Here is a 21,928-nt window from a genome sequence, read left to right as displayed (position 1 = left end):
CCAGGGTGTGAGGGACAGTACCCGAGCAAGGGGAGAGCGCCAAAGGCGGGAGGGAACCGTCCAGGGCGGGGGCGATGGCGCGGAGAGAGCCAAAACGGGAGAGCACAGGCAGGGCGTGGGGAGACAGTCCAAGTGCGCGGGGACAGCCCGTGGACCCAGGAGGCGCCCGCGGGGCCGGAAGCGCAGGGTGCAAAGCAGGAACTACGCGTCCCAGCAGGCGGCGCGCGGACGCGTCACTTCCGACGGCGGCGGGCGCGTGTGAGAGCGAGCGGGCGGGCGAGTGTTTACTTCCGGCCGCCGGGGCTGAGGCCGAGCGCGTCGGGCGGCGGGCGCGGCGGCCCCGCGCAGCCATGGACTGGCTCATGGGGTGAGTCTGCGGCCGGGCCGGGCTCGGGCGGGCGCCGGGCGGGGCGGCCGGGGAGTGGGTGCCTTGCGGGGCTCGGCGCGGGCACCGCCGCTCAAGGGCATCGGGCCCGGGTGGAGCGGGTGGAGCGGACGCGCCTGCCCTGGGCGGGCCGGGGCGGGCGTCTCGGGGACTGCCCGGTTCTGGTCCCGTCCGAGGCCAGGCCCGGCAGCGCCGCGCGCCCGGCTGTCGGTGGCCGGGGCCTCGCAGGCTTCGCTGCCCGCTCCGCTTCCTGCGCGGGGCTCGCTTCTGGAGTAAGTTGAATGCCGGCAGAGACAAGTTCCTGAGAGAGAAGCGAAAGACCCCGGCTTTCCCAGGGTACCCGCGGGGCCGAGGCCGGAGAGGGGAGCAGGACTGGCCGTTGCGGGCTGCGGACCGGCGGAGGGTCCCTGGGGGCACAGGTCTCGCTGCGGTCCGCGGGCGGCCGGGCGGGAGGGTGGAGTAGTAAGGAAGCCGGGGTCACTGCCCGCTCGTGCCGCCGAGCCGCGGCCGTGCCTCCCTTCCCCTCCGGTCTGTGTTTAGCCTGCTGGAAACGGAGAGGCGCTCCGGCTGCGGGAGCCTCGCCGCGTGGCCCGCCGGTTATTCTGGCTAAAGCGATTTGAAAGAAAAAAAAACTTTGCTCCTTTGGAAGAGCGATGAGGACAGACCCTTTCACCCCTCAGCGTGGCGCTTGCGCGTCTCTGCCCGTCCCGGTCTCTGCCCCTGTGGCCGTCCCGGAGTCCGCTTACCCCCCACAGGGGCCTGGGGTGGAGCGGGAGCCAGCGCTCTGGGTTTGGCTGGTGGAAGGGCCGGTGTAGACACCGCAGTTCAGAAAGTGACCTAAAGGCTGGATGGGCATTTCGCTTCAGTGTCTCTCAGGCCCTTGGGAGTCAAAGGGCGGCGCGGGATCGGGGGTCGGGGGCGCTGTCAGGATAACCAAGGAGAGGGATTAGAACCGTTCCTGGCATTGCATCCCGTGGACTCTGGTGACGGGGAAACCAGGGGTTGGGATGAATCAGGAGACCCCAAAAGTGCCCAGTGCAGCAGGGATAGTCTTGGGGCCAGAGTGCAGGGGTCAGGGCGCTGTGCAGGTGGCTCGGGAGACCAGCCGTAGGGTGGGGGGGTTCATGGCTTCTTGAAGAGGCGGCAGCTCCAGCCCTGCCGCTTTTTAGCTGTGTAGGTGGTCCTTCACATCTTTCTTTAAATCACCTGCTTTTAAAAAATCACCGGCGGAAGCTACGACTTGCAGTGTGTAGCGGCTGTGGAGGGAGAGGCCAGGATGAAGGCTTAGCACAGTGCTTGGCACGTGGTGAGTGTTGGCTGCTGTTAGTAATGCAGAGTTTTCTCCAAGGCCTGCGAGACCCACGGGCACTGAGAGTTGAGAGCGCACAGCTGTGTTTGCCTGGTTCCCAAGCATAGGCGCTTGCTTGCTTGCTTGCTGCATTTACTGGAGGGGGGACTGCGTTGAGAGGCTGAGTGCCTGTGCCTGCTGTGTTCTCTTCTGACCATCGTTAGGACCGGAAGAGTGGTCCACAGATGTGCAGGTGAAAAGCCACGTCTTCCTTGTCACTGGGAGAAGAGCTAAGAGCCAGGCGCTGCTGCTTCAGAGGGCCCTGACCAGGGAAGGGGTGTTTGCCGCTCGCTGCCTGGCTGTAAAAGTGTGCAGTTTCAAGAGGGCAGTAGTGATTTTAAAGTGGGGTGCGGTTATCTTTGTGTACTTGGTTTTAAATCCAGTGGATTGCTTATTGGACATTGTTGAATTGGCACCCAGGCCTCCGAGTGGGAAGTGGACTCTTGAGCGGGTGACTTGAACCCACGGGGATTCGTGCCAGTGGGACCGGCCCAGCCAGCCAGGTTCCTGAGGAAGCAGCTGATTGCGTTTTGTGAATGTGTGATTATTACCTGTGTGTGCTCATAACTAGCAGTACTTTCTGCCTGGAAGCTGACCAGCAATCGGTCTTTTTAAACTCACTGAGGTCTATGCTTTGTGGATTTTGCTGTCATCATTCTGAATATTCAGAAATTAACTGCTACTAGGCTTCTGGGGTACTGACTTTTTTTTTGAGACGGAGTCTCACTCTGTTGCCCAGGCCAGAGTGCAGTGGCATGTTCTAGACTCACCGAAACCTCCGCCTCCTTGGTTCAAGTGATTCTCCTGCCTCAGCCTCCTGAGTAATTGAGATTACAGGTGCATGCCACCAGCCCAGCTAATTTATATGTTTTTAGTACAGATGGGGTTTTGCTCTATTGGCCAGGCTGGTCTCGAACTCCTGACCTCAAGCGATCCACCTGACTCGGCCTCTCAAAGTGTAAGGATTACGGATTTGAGCCACCATGCCCGGCCTGGGGGACAGATTCTTGTGACCCTCGTTAAGACTTTGGTAACCAAGTGGTCCTCGTGGCACACTCATCTCATGGGCCCCAGTCTGGGTCTGGGTGCAAGGGGAAGGCTGGCGAGGACCTTGGTGCAGCTGCTTCAGAGGGCCCTGGTCAGGGAAGGGGTGTTGGCCGCTGCCTGGCTGTAAAAGTGTGCAGTTCCACGAGGGCAGTAGTGATTTTAAAGTGGGATTAGGATGGGGTGCAGTTATCTTTGGGTACATGGTTTTAAACCCAGTGGATTGCATATTGGACGTTGCTGAATTCTTTAACAATTCCTTAAATATGTGCTTCCTGTTTTAAGTGATGCATTTCAGTGGTCGAGCACTGCTTTCCTCCAGAGCCTGTTTTTAAGCTGGTGTCCAAGAATGCGGAGCAGAGAGGGCCCAGAGGTTACACTCTCTCTTCTTACCTCTGCTCATTTCACGTGTTTATTGAGCACCTACTATAAAAAATAAGTTGTAAAAGCTGAAGAGTGAGTGAGCCGCAGAGACCCTCAGGTTTCTTTCATTCTGGTCCACTGCTTGCTTAATCGGGCTCTGCTGCTGGAGAGGGGTCAGCCGGGAGTGAAGCAGCTTGTTCCTGTCTGAGCGGCTTTTGTGTGCTTGTTACTAGGGCTTCCTTTGGCCATTAATCCTTTAACTAGGTGTCAGTCTGGAATTGGGGAAGTGTGTTATTTTTTTCTTGCTATTTTTAATTCAAAGCATTCACTGTTAACCAAGTAGTTTGGAATACAGGTTTCTTATGTTTTAAGAGTCTTTTTTTAAAGAAAGGATTTCTTTGAATAAGTTCATCTCAGATGACAAAGTGTGGACTCTACAGTAGCAGCAAACAGTGTCTGTGCCTGCTGTGTTCTCCCCTGATCATTGTTAGGACCGGAAGAGTGGTCTGTAGATGTGCAGGTGAAAAGCCATGTCTTCATTGTCACTGGGAGAAGAGCTAAGAGCCTGGCCTGCTGAGCCTTCTAGCAACCTTATCGTCAGTGCTCCCAGCTGCTCCCGAGGATGGGGACCCTGCAGGGAAGCCTGCTCGGGAAACCAGAACAAAACCCCGCACGACAGCACTGGTGATGATGACGAGCTTTGACGGGGCTTTTCTGGAGAAAGTTTGCAGACGTGGCTCTCCACCGTGCTTCTCATAGGTTTCCTTTGCTTAGCATTGCTTTGAGTTTGCTGGTGAAGTAGCTGTAAAGATAAACTTTTTTCTTTCTCTTCCTTTCTTTCTTGTACAAAGAGTAATTCGTAACTTGAAAAAGGTTTCCACTTCTTGTATAGTCAAGCTCTATTCCGTTCTGGACGGCGTGACAGGGTGTCATCCCTCACCCCTGAGCTGTGGGCAGCTGGGAGGAGAAGCTTGAGCTGCGGCGGTTTCCGTGGAGGCGAGGGGAGGGAAGAACTCGACCTCACGGTGTTTGCAGTTTCGGAGAAACTTGTCTTATCTTTAACCCACAACAGGCATTTGTGGACAGAAGGTGTGAGTGCAGTTTCAGTGTTCCAGCAGAAAGCACAGCCCAGAAGCTGCTGAGCATCTGGGAATGCAGGAGAGGAAACACACTTCCTCCCCTCCTGGCTGATGGGAACGTCGCCGCCCTCCCGCTGGCCCTGCATAGGTCCCAGCATGGTGGAGTTTGCACAGAAAGACCCCTCTCCTCCAGGCAGCTTCTCCAGCTGGGCACAGCCAGGGTGGGGGTGGCGGGGGGTGCACATTGGGGCTCTCCTTGCTCCTTCTGAGGCTCTCCGGTGCCTTGACACCAGTGCCCTGGTTACTGTCCAGGCAGCAGGTGAGCTGTGGTTGGTGGGCTCGGGCCCTGGCATTCCTGTGCTGGCGACTGAATGCCAACTGCAGGTGAGGCGGGGAGGGCCTCTCTCAGGCCGAGAGCTTGTGCTTACCTGCTCGGCTCTCTCAGCTGCCTTCAGGTAGCCTCCTCTCTGGCTGAGATGAAACCCCGTGAGCGTGTGTCTCTGCAGGAATGTGAATGGCGTTTTGATGACCTTGTTTTTCTTCTTTCTTTGCCGAATGGGAGGGTGTTACTGCTGGTTAACAACTGAATCTGATTATGAGGACACCCAGGCTGAACTTGCTTGAATCTAGACTTTTTGTAACAGCCTCATTGAGGTTTACTTCACATACCGTAAAGTCAACTTAGGTTTGCAATTAAATAATTTCTAGTAAGATTACAGGGCTTAGTAACCATCACCACAGCTTAATTTGCGAACTTTGCCATTGTGCCCAGAGAAGCCTCCTGTCCACTGGCATGGCTCCCATCCCCACCTCCAGCCCCGAGGCAAACCCCGGTTCCCGCCATCTGTGTGGCTGAACTGACTCATGGAAATGGAATCCCAGTCGAGGGGCTGTGTGCCTGGCCCATGGAGCCCAGTGTTGTTAACGTCCGTCCGTGTTGGTGCGTGTCTGCAGTGCCATCCTCTTCACCACCACGTGTGATTCCATCCTGTGGAGATGTGCACCCACCGCTCTCCTTCCACCACCGATGGGCAGTTGGGTCGCATCCGCGGTTTGTGACCATGGCTTTTAGGACAGTGAGCTGGGCCTCTTCTTAGCTGGGTCCCAGCTTCCTGTCTGAATTCATGGGCTGCTGTGTACCAGGCTCTGTGCTGCAGTGAAGGTTGGGAGATGGAGACACAGCCATTCCCGCTTTTTAGAATGAGCCCCCTATATGCCCCTAGTGATACCCACCCACTTCTCCTGCTCGGACCATCTACTAGGAACGCTTGCACAGGTGTCCTTGAAGCTAGTGGGAGACTGGCTGGGGGTGAGCCCACCAGGGGAGCTGCACGTGGCCCCCGCTCGTCGGGGCTGGGAGACACCAAGGCTGCATTTCTCATTGCGGGTATCTCTGAGACAGCACAACTCCTGCCTCCAGCTTGTGCTTTAGTGTTGCCACCACCAAGTGCCACCCTGTGTCCTGGCTCATGAAGGCCTCTTCTCAGCCCTGAGAAAGCCAGCCCACGTTAAGGGTCTGCCCGCCAAGTGCTGCTGTCAGAGCTAGCAGGGGCTTGGTGCGCCACCAGACTCCCTCTCTGGAGGAAGCTGCGGTCTCTGCTGTGGTCATCCAGTAGGGGAGGAGGGGTGTCGAGGCCACTGTGAGGGAGGACTCCGTGCCATGCACCCATCATTCTAGCATTTCCTCTTCGGCCACACAGTGGTCTGGGTTAGAAACACCAGGCCCACTGCGACTTTTGTTAGGGCCACTGAGTGCTGGTTGGGAGCTGCAGGGCAGTGGCCTTTGTTTCTCCACGCTGGTTTCTGCTTGTCCAGCCTCCTGCCAGTGTCAGACCTGTCCGGAAGGGAAGGGGCGTGTGCTGTTCCTGTCTGTCTTGGCCAGAGGGCCTCCCATTCTTTGCCTTCACCGTGTTTGTTTTCTTTTCTGCACAGGATTTCTCCTGGCGGGGGCACACCCACTGGTGTTCAACGGAAGTAGACACAATTGGAGCAAGCATAAAATGTGGAAGCTTAAAGAGAAAAGGAGGAGATGGTGGGCAGGGCTTCCAGGCCACGTGTGATCTGTGGCACTGCTTGGCCCATGGACTGTGGCCACATTCGCATTGCTCTCCCTGGCTGCCTTCTCTTTGAAGGCCTCCTTTTTTTTTTTTTTTTTGAGATGGAGTTTCGCTCTTGTTATCCAGGCTGGAGTGCAATGGCGTGATCTCGGCTCACCGCCACCTCCGCCTCCTGGGTTCAGGCAATTCTCCTGCCTCAGTCTCCTGAGTAGCTGGGATTACAGGCACGCGCCACCATGCCCAGCCAGTTTTTTGTATTTTTAGTAGAGACGGGGTTTCACCATGTTGACCAGGATGGTCTCGATCTCTTGCCCTCATGATTCACCCGCCTCGGCCTCCCAAAGTGCTGGGATTACAGGCGTGAGCCACTGCGCCCGGCCCTGAAGGCCTCCTTTGCCAGCGTGCATGGCTCCGGGTTGGAATATCTGTTCATTCATCCCTGCAGTTGTTTGTGGATGTCCCAGGGCTAATGTGATATGGTTAAGCGCCACAGCTCCTGTTTTTTTCCCTGTGTGGTGGCGACTTTGGTCTGTGTCATCGAGCATTTCACTGTGGCAGGGAGGCAGAGAGTTCCCACAAAGGTATGCAGCTTTTCCCTGCAGAAAGCAGGCGAGCTGGAGGGTTGGAAAGCACAGAGGCGGCCATGCTGTTTCCCTTTTGCCCGTGACCTTTGCAGGGTTGGGAGACTTTTCTTCCAAGTACCCTGTCAGCAGTGTCTCTTTCCCTCCAGGCGTGGTGGCTGTGCAGGTGGTGGGTTGGCAGACTCTATCCCCCCAGCACCGTAGTCTCAGGAGCCCAGGTGGGGCTGTTGTCTCAGGGTTTGGCCTGCAGCATCTGTGTCTGCGGAAGCTCCTAGCTCCTGCTTTGCCAGGACTTGTCCTCAGTCTGGGGAAAGGCCTGATGGTGCCAGGCGGCCCTGAGGAGCCGGATGCCCGAGCTTGGGGCCAGGCCTGGGCGTGAGCCCAGGAGCATAAAATTAGCTCGAGTGTGGGTTTAAAGCTGCTGGTGTGAGTGTGGCTTGTCTGTGTTGAGTTTGTCATGCACAGCCCTGGCCTCTCCCCCGAGCCTGCGGCCGCCCTCTATAAGGAAGGCCGCTCTGGGTTTCTCCTGCCAGTGCGCCTGCCCTTCTGCGTGCCCTGTTCTTTGTGCCTTGTGTGACAGGACCATTTGTCATAGCAGCGGTGTCATGAAATAAAGAGTGTGGGCCTGAGAATCTGGGTTGAGTCAAGTTCCTGCTGGAGCCCTGCACGCGTACAGCCTGCTCTGAGCACTCAGGACGTGTGTGAACAGAGGCTGCAGGAGCCACCCCTGGGCAGCTTCCCTGCTCCTGACGGGGACGGGAGTCAGGAGTGCGACATGGGCCCTGGAGGGGTGCGCAGGAGAGCTGTTTGAATCCGGGCTCTAGAAGGCCGCTTTGAGAAGATGCTGTGAGCCGAGACTGCAGAGGGGAGGGAGGGAGTCGCCGTGCGGGCCTATGGAGTGAGCCTGGCTCCCTGTGCCTTGTCTCAGAAGGGCTGCCTTGCCTCCCCACTTATGGCGCCATGGACATGTGGGGTTTTTTTCTCTTTTTTCTTTTTTTAATTTTTTGACACTCAAGACCATACATTTTCCATTTGGGACATGTGGGTTTTTATTCATTTAATGTTTTTCAGTCGATTGTCATCTTTAATAATATTTTGATGAATGGGCTGTCTCAAATTTAGCCAGCAGGAGCATATATGACTCCGCTCCTGTATCGGTGAATAGATGAAGGGGCAGGGAGGGAAGCCTCCATGGGCAGGAAGCAGTGAACCTGGCTATGTATCACCTGGATAACCACCAAGCTGAAGAGCTGTGCCAGCAAAGCCCTCAAGCTCAAGTGTGGGCATGGGGGTGGTCTGAGGACAGGAGGAACAGCAAGGAGACCTCAGGCTGCGCTTAGGAGGCTTTGGTGACAGGTCAGATTTCTCTCACAACTTGGCAACCATCTTACGAATATTGTGGGTTAAAAAATAATCCATGTCACCGGTAGCCGAGTTTTTAATGTGGAAAAAGATACAATATAAAATAACAAACCCCTCTGCAGGGTTCAATGCGGCATATTACCATGAGGGGATAATTCTGTTTGTTGGCTCTGCACCCCCTGCCAGCGGTGGGCTTCCCAGTGGGCTGCCTTGGCTCTGTGTATGACCCGCTCGACCTGCAGCACCGTGTGCCCTCCTGAGCAGCTCTGCTCTGGCTGTTGCTCTCAGCAGAACTAACCCCACTGCATCTGCTCCGGGTAGGGCAGTGCAGCTAGGGTGCACTTGTGCATTTCACGCCCAGGACTGGCTGGCAGGCCACACGGTTGGCCCCTGGAGTCGGGTCAGGTGCTGCACCAGATGCATGCGTCTCTGATCTTGGGCATGCCTCAGCAGCTTCTGGCTTGGCCGTGGGTGGGTCCCGCTCACCTGTTTCTGAGTAATCAACCCTGGGATTTCTGGGCCCAGAATGAGGATTCATCACCCTTCCCGTGTCTGTGGGCTGGTGGGTGGGGCTTTGGCCCCACAGGTTATTCCTGCACTGCCACCAGTGGGGGCTGGGCTGGCTTCCCTCAGGGGCCTTGCTGTCATGGCTGTCTTGCTGCTGGCCGTCTGTTGTGCCACAGTTTCCCTCAATGGATCTCTCTGGCTGGAGTTTTATATCCTTACTCTAGAGCAGGGTTTTGGACTTCTTGCTCTCAGGACCCCTTTATACTCTTAAAAAAAGTCCTTGTTGAGGTTGGGCATGGTGGCTTGTGCCTGTAATCCTAGCACTTTGGGAGGCCAAGGTGGGAGGATCACTTGAGGCTAGGAGTTCAAGACCACCCTGAGCAACATAGGGAGACCCCATCTGTAGAAAAAAGCAAAAAGAATTAGCCAGATGTGGTGGTGCATGCCTGTACTCCCAGTTGTTCAGGAGGCTAAGGTGGGAGGATTATTTGAACTCAGGAGTTGAGGCTGCAGTGAACTGTGCACCACTCACTCCCAGTCTCCGTGAGAGTAAGGCTCTGTCTCTAAATGTGAAAAGAAAAAAGTTCTCGTTGAGTTTGCATGAGTTGAGCTATTCATCTTTTTAGAAGTTAAATTTCAGAATGTAAAACAACTTCAAAGAATTAAAAACCCAGTATATCTTAACATAAAAAAATAAATAAATTTTTTTTATTTTAAATTAAAAAAAAAAAAACTGTTATCTTCCAGAGTAAAATAAGTAAAGAGAGTGGCTTTACTTTTTGCCTATCTCAAGAGCTAGATTCTGTTAGCTTCTGTGTTCATCCTGTTGTAATTTTACAGGTCAGGTGGCTTCTGAAAAGCTTTGGCACGTGGCACCTTTGTGTTACTGTAGAGAGAGTGCTAACCTCGTGGTCGCAGACCACGCTTTGGTCTCTAGGGCTCCCCGAGTGGCATCTCTTTGCCTCTGCTGGGAAGGCCTTTATCCCAGGAACACCATCGTGGAAACAGCTGGAAGATGAGCATCCTTTCAGCCACTTTCTGTTGGTCAGGGAGTCATAGAGCCACCTGGATCTGGGGGTGGGAGTGGGTGGGAGTGGACAGCTTGCCTCTGGACGGAGGGGGGCTCCAGCCAGCCCTGGTTTTCCTGCCTCCTCCAGGAGGCCCTGGCTGGCCACCCCAGAGACCCAGACCTTTTCTCTCTCCCCCTAGCTTCTGGGCACTATGCTGCCTTCCTCTTCCTGCCTTTTAGTTTTCTTCCCAGGGCATGCAGCCTGGCACCACTGTGGGCCATGGGGTTGTACAGGTGGGGTGGGTGCCGTCTCTGGGTGCCACAGAGGGCCGCTGAGGCAGAGCCAACACTGGATGTCCCGTGTTTCCCTTGCTGAGCTTTCGTGGCACCTGCTCAGGTGAGCGTCACCCCAGGACCCACCGAGCCACATTGCCTGGGACTCACCAAGTAGCCAGGTGGTCCTAGCAAAAAAGAAAGGCGGAAATTGTGTCAAACAGGCTACGAGCAGATAAGCTGCTCCCATGTGGCTGCGTCCATAGTGTTTTAAGAAGCTGAGATTGGTTGGTTTTTGCCCTTTCTCATGTTTGGTCAGGCTTCTCTGCATAGGCACTGCACGCGCCTTCACCACATGGCTGTCTGCACTGGCAGTGGCATCAGCCCTGGCTGGGTTCCTTGGCTGATCAGCAAGACAGGCCTCTTAGGGCTTTACAAGGGCTATTCTCTGATTCAGTGAACGAGACTTCAGAGCACGGGCCCAGTGGTCCCCAACAGCGGGGGAAGACTGCATGGGAGGTGAGATGTCCTGAGTAGGGTCTCTGGCCCCACAGGGTGGGCAGAGGGAACTGCAGGCAGGGACAGTGGGACTCTCCCTGTCACTGCAGCTCCCTCTGGGTTGGTGCTTTGACAACAGCGGGCGGCACTGGCTGGTGGCTGGGGAGTGGTGCTGAGGGTGGGGCTGACCTGCACCTGCCTCTGACTCCCCAGGGCCTGCCCTCAGGTTGCTGTGCTCAGCGGCCGCTCATCTGCCTAGGACCCACTGGACCCTGCTGGTGTCCTGTGTTCTTTGTGTTGGGGGACCTTAGAAAGAAGGACACGTCCCTGCTCACCTGGGACTTGGTGTTACATGTCCATTGTAGAGACACAAAATACAGGGAAAAAAAAAAAAAAAAAGCAAATCCTCCTGCCACCCGGAGACAGTCTGTACTTGACGTTAAAACTAGCCTCACTCCGAAGTAGGACCTTGCCACCCAGACCCAGTTGTCCAGAGCTGTCGGTGGGTGCATAACACATGTGCTCCCCTGCCGGTGGGGATGGGGACGTTCCTGGGCTGTGTGAGTCCCTGCGAAGGGAGTGTGGGGCCAGTGCTGGTGTTTCCACAGGTCGATACCCGCATCGCGCACGGCCTTGCCTGCCACTCGCATGCGTCTTTTCTGAAAAAGATGTTTGTCATGTTTACAGGCTGAGAGCAGCGCCCTGCTCAGTCCACATTTCCTCTGGGAGGGCTGGTGTCACTCACGCTTCTGTGTGCGGTGGGCTGTGCAATCATCTGCTTGGTCTTTGCCTATTTTGTCTTAATTGGTCCTGTGTTTTCTTATGACTGGCAGGAGTTCTCTTTATTTTAAGGATATTAATCTTGAGTGTTAAGATTTTCGAGCTTGTTCTTAAAGAGACAGGTAAAAGCCCAGGTGGAAACTATGGGAAGTGCTGGAGCCGGAGTCTCCACGACTCCCCTGGGCCACAGAGGGCAGAGAACAGGTGCACCAGGAGCCAGACCAGAGGGCCAGGGAGTGCCAGGGGCCGGGGGAGCTGGGGGCCAGGGGGCAGCCTGGGAGGGCGAGTGCCAGGAAGTCCTGGGCCTGCTCCTGCTCTTGGCGGGGCCTGAGGGCTGCTTTTCTTTCCACCATTCTCTACCTTCTTTTACAGCCTCCCACCTGCCTCCTTCCTGAGTGGCTGGAGCTGCGTGCTGGTTAGCTTCTCTATCAGGAAGAAATCCAGGCCACACTGGCACTCAGCGCCACTGACCTGTTCAGGAACTTGGTGTGGCCTGGTGCAGGTTGGGACCACATTTGGTCACAGGCTCCACAGAACATAGGGCAGTGGGCACAGGGCCACGCAGGGGGCTTAGGGCAGTGTTTCTCAAGGTCTGTCAAGAACCACTAGCCCTCGTAGACAACCAGGTGAATTTGGGAAGCTCCAGATGAAGTCTGAGACCTCTTGGAAGCTCCGTGGACGGCAGTGGCTATGGGCTTTGAGCAAGGGAACTGTGGTTGACTGTGTGACCTGTTTCCACCCCCTGGCTGTTGCCACCCACCGTTCCTACTCCCGTCGCCTGCCCTCATCCTGCTCTTAGCTGTTGGAGGTGACAGTGGAACAGGGGAGCGTCCAAAAGAACTTAAAGCCTCAGACGGTCCACAGGCACCACCCCCAGTGCTGACGGGGTGTAGGCCTGGATGTCTGCCTGGCTCTGCTCCAGAAGTGATTTCACTTCCCCGCATGGGGGGTCAGGTGTTTTTGCACTCAGCGATGTTCCTTTCATGCCCTGGACCAAGCATGGTGGCTGAGAACCACAGAGGCTCTGTGACGTGCGCCCTGAGGCTGCCTGCGCTGGTGGGCGGCCGTGCGGCGGGGTGCAGTGGAGGCCTGCTGCTTCTTCGGAAGTGCAGTGGGCACTTTCATTTCCCAGAGGTGGCCATCTCTCCCTCGGTGACAGCGGCGTCCCTTCATTTCCCAGAGGTGGCCATCTTTCCCTCGGTGACAGCGGCGTCACTTCATTTCCCACTTTTCCCGGAGGTGGCCATCTCTCCCTCCGTGACAGCAGCGTTTCTGCTGAATGGTTTCCTGTGTCCTCCTTGCCTTCATAAATGTGTAACAAATGCTTCTGCTTTAGGGTGGGCTTCATCTTCTCCCCAGACCCACATGTAGCCTCTGCTGTACCTGGCGTGCCCAGGGCAGGGAGCAGGTGCTGGATGGGTCTGACCACGCAGGGTGTGCCTCTGCCTGGCCAGCCTGCTGCCTCATGGACGCCTGGATGCAGAGCTTCCTGAGATGAGCTCTGCTTTGGGATGCACAGAGGGGATTTGCTTCCTCTCAGGCTTGGGGTCTTGGGAATGCTTTTTTTTTTTTTCCCTCCGAGTCGGGGTCTCACTCTCATTCAGGCTGAAGTGCAGTGGCACAATCACGGGTCACTGTAACCTCCTCCTGCCTCCCAGGTTCAAATGATTCCCATACCTCAGCTTCCCAAGTAGCTGGGATTATAGGCGTGTGCCGCCCTGCCAGTCTATTTTTTTTTTTTTTTTGAGATGGAGTTTTGTTCTTGTCACCCAGGCTGGAGTGCAATGGTGCGATCTTGGCTTACTACAACCTCCGCCTGCCAGGATCAAGTGATTCTGCTGCCTCAGCCTCCCGAGTAGCTGGGATAACGGATGAGCCACTGTGCCCTGCCTTGGGAGTGCTTTTTGACATTCACTCCTGTGCTGTCAGTCAGCGTGAAAACCCAGGCGCTTTTCTGGAGGTGGCCGCTGTCAGGAAGTTTAGAAAACCTTTGTCATTAAAACCTTTATTTTCAAGTACATTCTGTTCCTGCTGGGAAGGCCTCCTACCTTTTTGGCTGAAGAAGTGCTGGGCCAGGCTGAGTTGTGTAAGGGTTCCTGGGCATTTATAATTCATGTGAAAATAAAAGCATTGTTTCATGTGACCCTGTGCTGCTCTGAGGCCCTTCCTCCAAGGCAGACCGAAGGCAGCTCTGTGCTGACGATGCAGGATCCTGGCCCACAGCTGTCCTCACAGACTTCTTGGTAGGAGCGGCTGTGTGTGGGGTGCTCTCCCCGAGCCGTCTTCCCTTCTTTGCTGCCTTCTCCTTGTTGGGCACACAGGTTCTAAGTAGTAGCATTTGTGCTTTATCAGCTCCTGAGTTCTGCAATGTCACCAGGAGTGCAGCAGGTCCCAGGGTTCAGTAACAGTGTCCTGTCTCCTGAGATGGCTCCTGAGCTGCCCTGGTGGTGGAATGGAGACTTGGGGCCTGGCTGTCCCTAGAAACCTTTGTGGAGCTCACATCCCACTCTCATGAGGGTTTGGAAAGGCCTGTGTCCAGGGGCTTGCCATGGTGTTCAGTGGCTGTCCACGAGGCACCTGTGAGGGTGGGGTGGGAGGCCTGTCCTTTCAGGGCCCACTGTGCAGCGTGGACTTGAAGGGCGCCGGTCTGTGCTGTGCAGGGGCCTGCGGCCACCTTCTCTTCCATTCCCCAGCAGGCTTCTGCTCTGGGGCCATTGCAGTTCCTGTTTAACTGCCAGAGACCTCTGTGCGTTGTGCCCCTCAGCTGTGTGCGTGTGCTCGTTGCTCCAGGTGGACAGTTGGTCCAGCCTAGCCCAGGGGGCATGTTGTTGGAATAGCATATGAGCAGGGTACCTGGTTGGGGGGGTCCTGATGTCTGTATCCCCACTTCCTGTCTGCCTCACCGTGTGCAGTGTTCATCCTGCCCTGTCATGACAGCAAAGACGCATTGGAATGGGGCTGACTGAGGGCTGGTACATGACAGGCAGAGGCACCGTTGCCTTTGCTGTCCCAGGGAGTAGATGGCAGTCCCCTGTCTGCTGCCAACTTTATGACCTTGAGCTATCATCAGGTCTCTGAGCCTCCTTTGCGCCACCTGCGGTGTGGGGACAGGGGTCTTTCTCTCTCACTGGTGTGCAGTGACTTCTGCCACAATTGTAGTGGTGGCCACAGTGGTAGGAGCAGGTGCCACAGTCAAGGCCATGGGACTGGTGTCTCCACAGTGCCCTGGCCCCTGCACTGACTTGGCAAGGAGGTTGACATCTGGCCTCCTTGTGAGCTTTCTTGGCATCAGTGAACCCTGAGAGCTGTAGAGATGCTGGCTCAGGCTGGCTGTTCCCCACAGGTACACATGAGGCTGGAGGAGCAAACACATGGGGCTGGGGTTGAGCGGATGGGGCTGCCTGCCATCCCCACGCTGCACCTAGTTCCTCCTAGAAATGGAGGGACAAACCTGCTTGGGTTTTCTCTGAAGTGCCCCCACCTGGTGACCTGAGTCAGGAGGCCATGCCCATGGCTGTATTTTTTGAGTCCTCTGATGCCTGGTTTTAGCCAATGGTCAGAGTGGGGTCAAGGCCAGTGTGTGCATCCTCTTAGGCTCCCTGCGTATCTGGCTGTCACTGGGTCAGGAGGTCCTCCTGGTAACAGAACAGCTGAGAGGGCCCCCTGCCCTTCTTAGGGCCAGCATGCCCGCCAGTTGTAGTTGACAGGCAGAGCTGCAGTTTTCTGTCTCATTTCTTCCCCAGAAGTCCAGGTCATTTCATTTCTTTTTCTTTTTTCTTTCTTTTTTTTTTTTTTGAGACAGAGTCTCACTCTGTCACTCAGGCCATAGTGCAGTGGCATGATCTCGGCTCACTGCAATCTCTGCCTCCCGGGTTCAATCCCTCAGCCTCCTGCGTAGCTGGGATTACAGGCACTCACCACAACACCCGGCTAATTTTTGTATTTTTAGTAGAGACAGGGCTTCGCCATGTTGGCCAGTCTGGTCTTGAACTTCTGACCTCAGGTAATCTGCCTGCCCTGGCCTCCCAAAGTGCTGGGATTACAGGCATGAGCCACCATGCCTGGTCAGGTCATTTCATTTCTAATCAAAATAATCTCCCCTAAAATGACATGTGGAAGGCCCTAGGGTGAGGATGGAGCCCTTTCAGTGAAGGACCTTTTGTGGGTGGGTCCCTGTTACAGAGCCTGAGGTTTCAGTGGTGGCCCGTGTGTCCTGGGCCTGGAGCCTGCTGCTTGGGAAGGCCACGTCCTGCCTCCCTTCACACCTCACCCTCCCTGCCGTGGGGCTCCATTCCGAAGCCTGTGAGGGTTTTGTTGGACTCCCTAGGCAGGCCCATGCTTTCCTGGGCTGAGGCCTAGGCTGTCAGCCATAGGCATCTGGTGGTGGAGGGGCACGTCTGTCCTTATCTTTGGCTCATGCTCCATACAGCCACCCGAGAGGACCCACATGTCATCCTCCTACAGACAAGGCACTTTGGTGGATCCCCATTGTCTGTGAGATGGAGTCCCCTGTCATTGTCTGTGAGGTGGAGTACCCTGTCTGTCTCCGGCCCTGCCCTGTGTGCCCCAGGTGCACTTCAGCCCGGCTGGCCCTCCAGTGTCCACAGCTCTGCTGAGACACCTGGCCTGTGTACACACATGTCCTTGTGTGACCTTGGGCTGTTTGTTGTCAGGTCTCTGAGCCTCCTTCCCACCACCTGTTATGTGGGCACAGGGGTGTGACCTGCCTGACTCCCGTCTGTCTGCCTGACCCCATGCAGGCTTCTCTGGCTGTGGGCTCTCAGGCACTTGATCTCTGGCCTCCCTTGTGCCCCAAGCCTTGGGACTGAGACACAGGTGGGGACAGGTGGAGGCAGGTGGAGCTTTCCATTCACTGGAAGATGCTTCTCCTTTCTTTTTTTCGTGCCTTCCTGTAGTTCCTCCACAGCCCTTGACGAGAATGCAGGGCTGCCTCACTGCCAGGGCCCTGGGAGGGTGTTGGAGAGTGAAGTGCAACCCCTGCCCAGGGCTAACACCTGGGAAGGAATTGGGGCCTGGGATGGTGGGCCTTTGTCCGCAGATCAGCTTGGCTGTATTCACCAGTCAGCGTGAAGATTTTAAAACCAAACTCACACATTTCCCCTGACAGGGAGAATAGGGAACCCACCTGGGCAGGCTGCATGCACCCTGTGCACGCTGATGGAACGTTGACCAAAACCTCTCTCATCTCAGTGAACTCAAGTCCTCTGGAGCGTGCTCTTGACCCAAATGGAGTTAAACTAGAAATCTGCAAAGTGACACTCCTTATACTTAGAAATTAGGAAGCATGCTTCCAAGTAACCAGTGGGACAAAGGAGAATTTGTAATGGAAATTAGAACATATTTTTTAGCTGAAAGATAACAAAAATCTGCCATGCCGTGACTTGCAGGGTGCACACCGGCCAGGAACGGTTCACACCCTCAGGTACCCATCACTCTCCGAGCAGTAGCTGAACTCAGAGACAGTGGGAAGAGGGAACTGAGGCCGGAGCGGAAGTTAACAAAGGGGAAAATCAGTCTTCCACAGAGAGTTCATCGAGGCCAGAGTTGGATTCTCTGAAAATAGGAATACAATAGAAAATCTGGCAAGAGTGATCAAGACAGGAAAAAGGAGATGGCACAGATAGCCAGTCTTTTTCATAAGTCATGCTGGCCAGCCAGATATCCATATTAAAAAAAAATTTTGACCTGTACCTCACAGCCTACAAAGAACAGTTCAGCCAAGTAGAATGTAGGTCGGTGTAGAAGGTTCTGGAACTGCTGTCCAGCACCGTCGTCAGCCATGTAGCTAGGCAGCACTGGAGGTGTGCTGAGTGTAAAATATACTAGATTGGAAATACAGTGGCACCTTGTGTGTTTTGTATTGATTGGAAGTCGAAAATATGTTAGATCTGTTGGGTTAAATAGAGTGAATCTTGGCTGCTGCTTTTACTTTTCACTGGGGCCATTAGAACATGTAAAATGACATCCATGGCTCGGATTATGGCTGGTGTCATATTTCTCTTGAACACCACTGTTATAAAAGATGCTGTTCTTGACCCATGGGTTCAGAAAAGTTTTTTAAAACAGGACTAGAAAGTACTCATCATCAAGGAAAAGATAGATAATTTGGTTTACATTAAAATTAAGCAGCTCTGTTTATCAAAGATATTCCTCAAAAACTGAAAAGGCCGGCTGGGCACTGTAGCTCATACTTGTAATCCCTGCACTTTGGGAGGCCGAGGCTGGAGGACTGCTTAAGCTCAGGAGTTCAGGATCAGGCTGAGCAACATAGTGAGATCTTACTTCTCCAAACAAACAAACAAACAAATAAAATTAGCTCGGTGTGGTGGCATCTACTACCTCATGGGGACTGAGGTGGGAGGATCCCTTGAGCCCAGGAGGTCGAGGCTGCAGTGAGCTGTGATCTCACCACTGCACTCCATCCAGGCTGGGTCACAGAGCAAGATTATCTCACACACACACAAAAAACAAACAGGCAACCTTTGCAGGGGAAATGCACTGTACCTAAAACGGACTGGAGCTCGGAGCCAGACTTCCCTAGGGGCTCCAACGAAGAACAAGAAACAACTGGTCCCGTAGAAGACGGGCAGAGGCTTGAACAGATGCCTCATGAAGAAGGACACGCAAATGGCCCCGAGCCATGGGAAAGAGCCCTTGACCGCGTCTGCCTCGGGGAAAATCCCAAGCCTTAGATGCACCGCGCGTGATGGCGAATGTCTAGTGAACACCGCACCACTAGAGTGGGTCTCGGGTTGCCTTCTAACCCTTCCTGCCTGGTGTGCTTGCTGGTATGTTTCACTCCCATCTTGCTGTGCTTTTCATCTTCCCGTGCTTTGTTTGAATTTATTCTTTTGTTTTGTTTTGTTTTGAGATGGAGTCTTGCTCTGTAGCCCAGGTTGGAGTGCAATGGCTCGATCTGGGCTCACTGCAACCTCTGCCTCCCAGATTCAAGGGATTCTTCTGCCTCAGCCTCCCGAGTAACTGGGATTAAAGGTGCCCACCACCACGCCTGGCTAATTTTTGTATCTTTAGTAGAGACAGAGTTTCACCATGTTAGTCAGGATAGTCTTGATCTCCTGACCTCGTGATCCACCCGCCTCAGCCTCCCAAAGTGCTGGGATTACACTGTGAGCCACAGTGCCCACCCCTCCTGTAGTGGTTTGCTTACAGCACACCCCCTAAACTTCCAAGGTCTGGTGTTGATTTATAGCTTTATCCACCTCTCTGAAGTACCCAAAATACGAGACCACTTCGGTGCACTTTCTCTCTTGAGTTGTAAGCACCTGATGTGTTTTAAATTCTGTGCACTTTAGACCCCCCACGTGTTACTGTCTTGTACATTGGTATTGGTTTAGATAGACTGGTTTTAGGCTGTGCCCTTTCCTTCTTCCTAGACCCCATGTTACTGTCCCGCGTGTCGGTATTGGTTTAGATAGACTGGTTTTAGGCTGCGCCCTCTCCTTCCTCCTAGACCCCCATGTTACTGTCCCGCATGTTGGTATTGGTTTAGATAGACTGGTTTTAGGCTGCGTCCTCTCCTTCCTCCTAGACCCCATGTTACTGTCCCGTGTGTTGGTATTGGTTTAGATAGACTGGTTTTAGGCTGCGCCCTCTCCTTCCTCCTAGACCCCCATGTTACTGTCCCGCGTGTTGGTATTGGTTTAGATAGACTGGTTTAGGCTGCGCCCTCTCCTTACTCCTAGACCCCATGTTACTGTCCCGCGTGTTGGTATTGGTTTAGATAGACTGGTTTAGGCTGCGCCCTCTCCTTACTCCTAGACCCCATGTTACTGTCCCGCGTGTTGGTATTGGTTTAGATAGACTGGTTTTATTGGCTGTGCCCTCTCCTTCCTCCTAGACCCCCATGTTACTGTCCCGCGTGTTGGTATTGGTTTAGATAGACTGGTTTTACACGCTGTGCCCTCTCCTTCCTCCTTTGTGTTTCTGGTTTTGTCCTTGCTTCTGTGCCTAGTTTTCCTCTGCCTGTGGCACAGCCTTGAGCTTTCTTGGATTTCCTTTCGGGTGACTCTGCTGGGGGCATCCTCTCAGCCTCTGTCTGTCTGAAATGCCTTCAGCTGGCCTTCGTTCTTGGCAGAGCTTTTCGCTGTATGTTGTCGTCTTGGTTGACTTTCTTTCAGCCCACTTTAGACGCCAGGCCGCCGTCCCGGCTTCTGGCCATGAAGAAGCGGCTGTCAGGTGCACTGCTGCTCCCTCAGGGGTGATCTGCCGCCTCCCAGCCCCAGCTGCTTCTGATGTTTACATTTTTAAATTTTTACATAATTTCAAAGTTAGAAGTTGCCAAAGTAGTGTAAATAGTTCCTGCATACCTTCTCCCAGATTTGCCAGTGTCAGCATTTTTGCCATATTTGCCTTATCATTTTCTCTGTCTGGCACACGCACACACGTTTTTTCCCAGCAGTTTGAGAGTGACTTGCATCTTGACCCCAGCATAGAATAGAATGCATTTCAGGAGGGAAACACTTGGGTCCACCCACACAGAAGGAGATGGTGAAGGGGTCAGACTCGCCACCCTCTTCAGGATAAACTTTGAAACAGGCTCAGAAGGCACTTTGTGTGAGACGTAGGGGAGACTCAGAGGCACGGGTGTGAGTGAGAGTGATGGCAGATCAGGCTTGCTGCTCATTGGGAGGGGGCTTCGGAGGAAACTGCCAGCACAGAGCAGAGCCACGAGGATGAAGCGAGCCAGGGGGTGGCTGGCTTGATGACCAGTACCTCAGTGGCATCTCCCTGGGCTGCAGCCTGAGGGGGGCAGGGCAGCAAGCACGGCTCCTCTCTGGGATCCTCACTCTCATTGAGGTGCAGGTTCACTGCCTAGTTCCTGACACCGTGGAGACCAAGCCCCTCTCTGGGGATTGGAGGAGAGACTGGAGCAGAGGGAACAGAGCATGCCCCTGAGAACCCTGGGCGGCGAACCCCAGGCGGCACAGAGTGGGCTGCAGAAACAGTGGACAGGCCCCAGATGGCCTTCTCACAACCTTGATTACTTACCGAAATTTTGTTTTTGTTATTGTTTTTTGTTTAGAGACAGGGTCTTGCTCTGTTGCCCAGACTGGAGTGTGGCGGCACGATCACAGCTAACTGCTGCCTTGACCTTCTAGGCTCAACAGATCCTCCCTCCTCAGCCTCCCGAGTAGCTGGGACCACAGGTGTGTACCACCATGCCCCACTAATTAATTTTTTTTTTTTTTTTTTTTTGTAGAGGCAGAGTCTTGCCATCTTCCCTAGGCTGGTCACAGACTGAAAGACTTTTAAAGCAGTCATTATTAATGGAAATTAGCAAGACTGTTTTTTATTTCTCTACTGATTCAATAGTACTTAATTTTATGTTATTTAAAAGGAACCTTAAATCCCTTTGCTTCTCCTTTGCAGTCATGATTCTTGATTTTGTATTACTGAAGGCTGCATTAAAACCCGTTTTGACTAATTATGAGGTTGGGAATTCTAAAGTCTATCGAGTAAACAGCTTGTGACAAATGAGGCTGCTGGTGATTTCTGGACACTTGATTCCATCTGAGCTTCCTTTTCCAGCATAACCTTATCCTGAACACCTGATTTTGGGGTAACTTCTTATAAAAATCCACTGTGTGTTATTGTGGACATGTTCCTCCTGGCGTCCCCCTGCATGTTGACAACCAGAATGCCCTCGGGTTTCCGACCCTCGCTGTCCTCACTAGTGGCTTATGCTCTTTTCCATGTCCTGCATCTCTGGTCAGCACCACAGTCTGTGTTTCCTGTGCTTCTGCTGAGGTGGCCAGAGGCCACCGAGAAATGACCCAGATTCACACCCTAGCCTCCTGCTCCCCTGTAGCATGCTGGGCTTCTCTCCACAGTAGCGTTTGCCTGAAACATCCGTCGTCCTTCCCATCCACTTCACTTGCTGGCCTTCCCTGGGAGCCAGGGGCAGTGAGTTCTTGGGTTTGGTGTCTCAGGGCAGTCCTGGGGCAGGTCTCCAGTAGATGGATGTGCACTGGGTAGATGTGGAGAACCCTGCAGAGTGCGCATCTAAGTCCAACTGCTACACTTGCTCACCCTCGAGGGGAGTCTGCTGCATGCCGCTGAGAACTGGGGGGCACACGGCCCCACTTGGTCCTTGTCGCATCCCTGTCCCAGAATGGAGCTGCATAGAGGCCGGGTGGTGTGTCTGGCACTGCAGGGCGATGGTTCCCCAGGTGGGGTGTGGGCGGCGGCAAGGCGGTGATGAAAGAAAAACTTCAGCCAAAACAGATGTAAAGAAGTTTCATTGAGCAAAAAGCAGTGCTCGAATTGGCAGCCTCTTGAGCCAGAGCAGACTCATAGACTCCAGCGCAGCCTTGTGGCGGAGGAAGATTTATGGACGGGAAAAGAAAAACGGAAGTGAGGCACAGAAACAGCCGATGGGTTACAACTCGGCATTTGCCTCATTTGAACACAGCTCCAACAGTTAGCCACATGTGATTGGCCAAAACTGGGTGATTGGCACAAGTATAGGCTATGTTCTGTTGACACCTCCACTTGTCACAGTTCACGATGTACAAAGAAACGTTTAGGTGGATCTTAAAATATGTCAGGAGGCAACTGTAGGCTGAACTTGGTTTCACAGCGGGCTGCCTGGACCTGGTTA

General features: G+C 54.2%; 1 protein-coding gene across 1 annotated transcript in view; it reads left to right on the top strand.

Annotated features, from left to right (window-relative positions):
- Positions 1–251: 251 nt before the first annotated feature.
- Positions 252–21,928, top strand: part of MOB2 (MOB kinase activator 2) — a 77,518-nt gene continuing 55,841 nt past the window's right edge. Inside the window, exon 1 of the mRNA XM_064370299.1 lies at positions 252–367. Coding sequence (XP_064226369.1) covers positions 351–367 — 17 coding nt within the window. The 5' untranslated portion in view covers positions 252–350. The remainder of the gene's footprint in view (positions 368–21,928) is intronic.

This window comes from Aotus nancymaae, unplaced genomic scaffold, assembly GCF_030222135.1.
Source record: "Aotus nancymaae isolate 86718 unplaced genomic scaffold, 86718_ANA_hifiasm-v0.15.2.pri h1tg000106l, whole genome shotgun sequence".
NCBI classification, from domain to species: Eukaryota; Metazoa; Chordata; class Mammalia; order Primates; family Aotidae; genus Aotus; species Aotus nancymaae.
The sequence above is the reverse complement of the archived record's forward strand: the minus strand, read 5'-3'. Positions and strand labels throughout refer to the sequence as shown.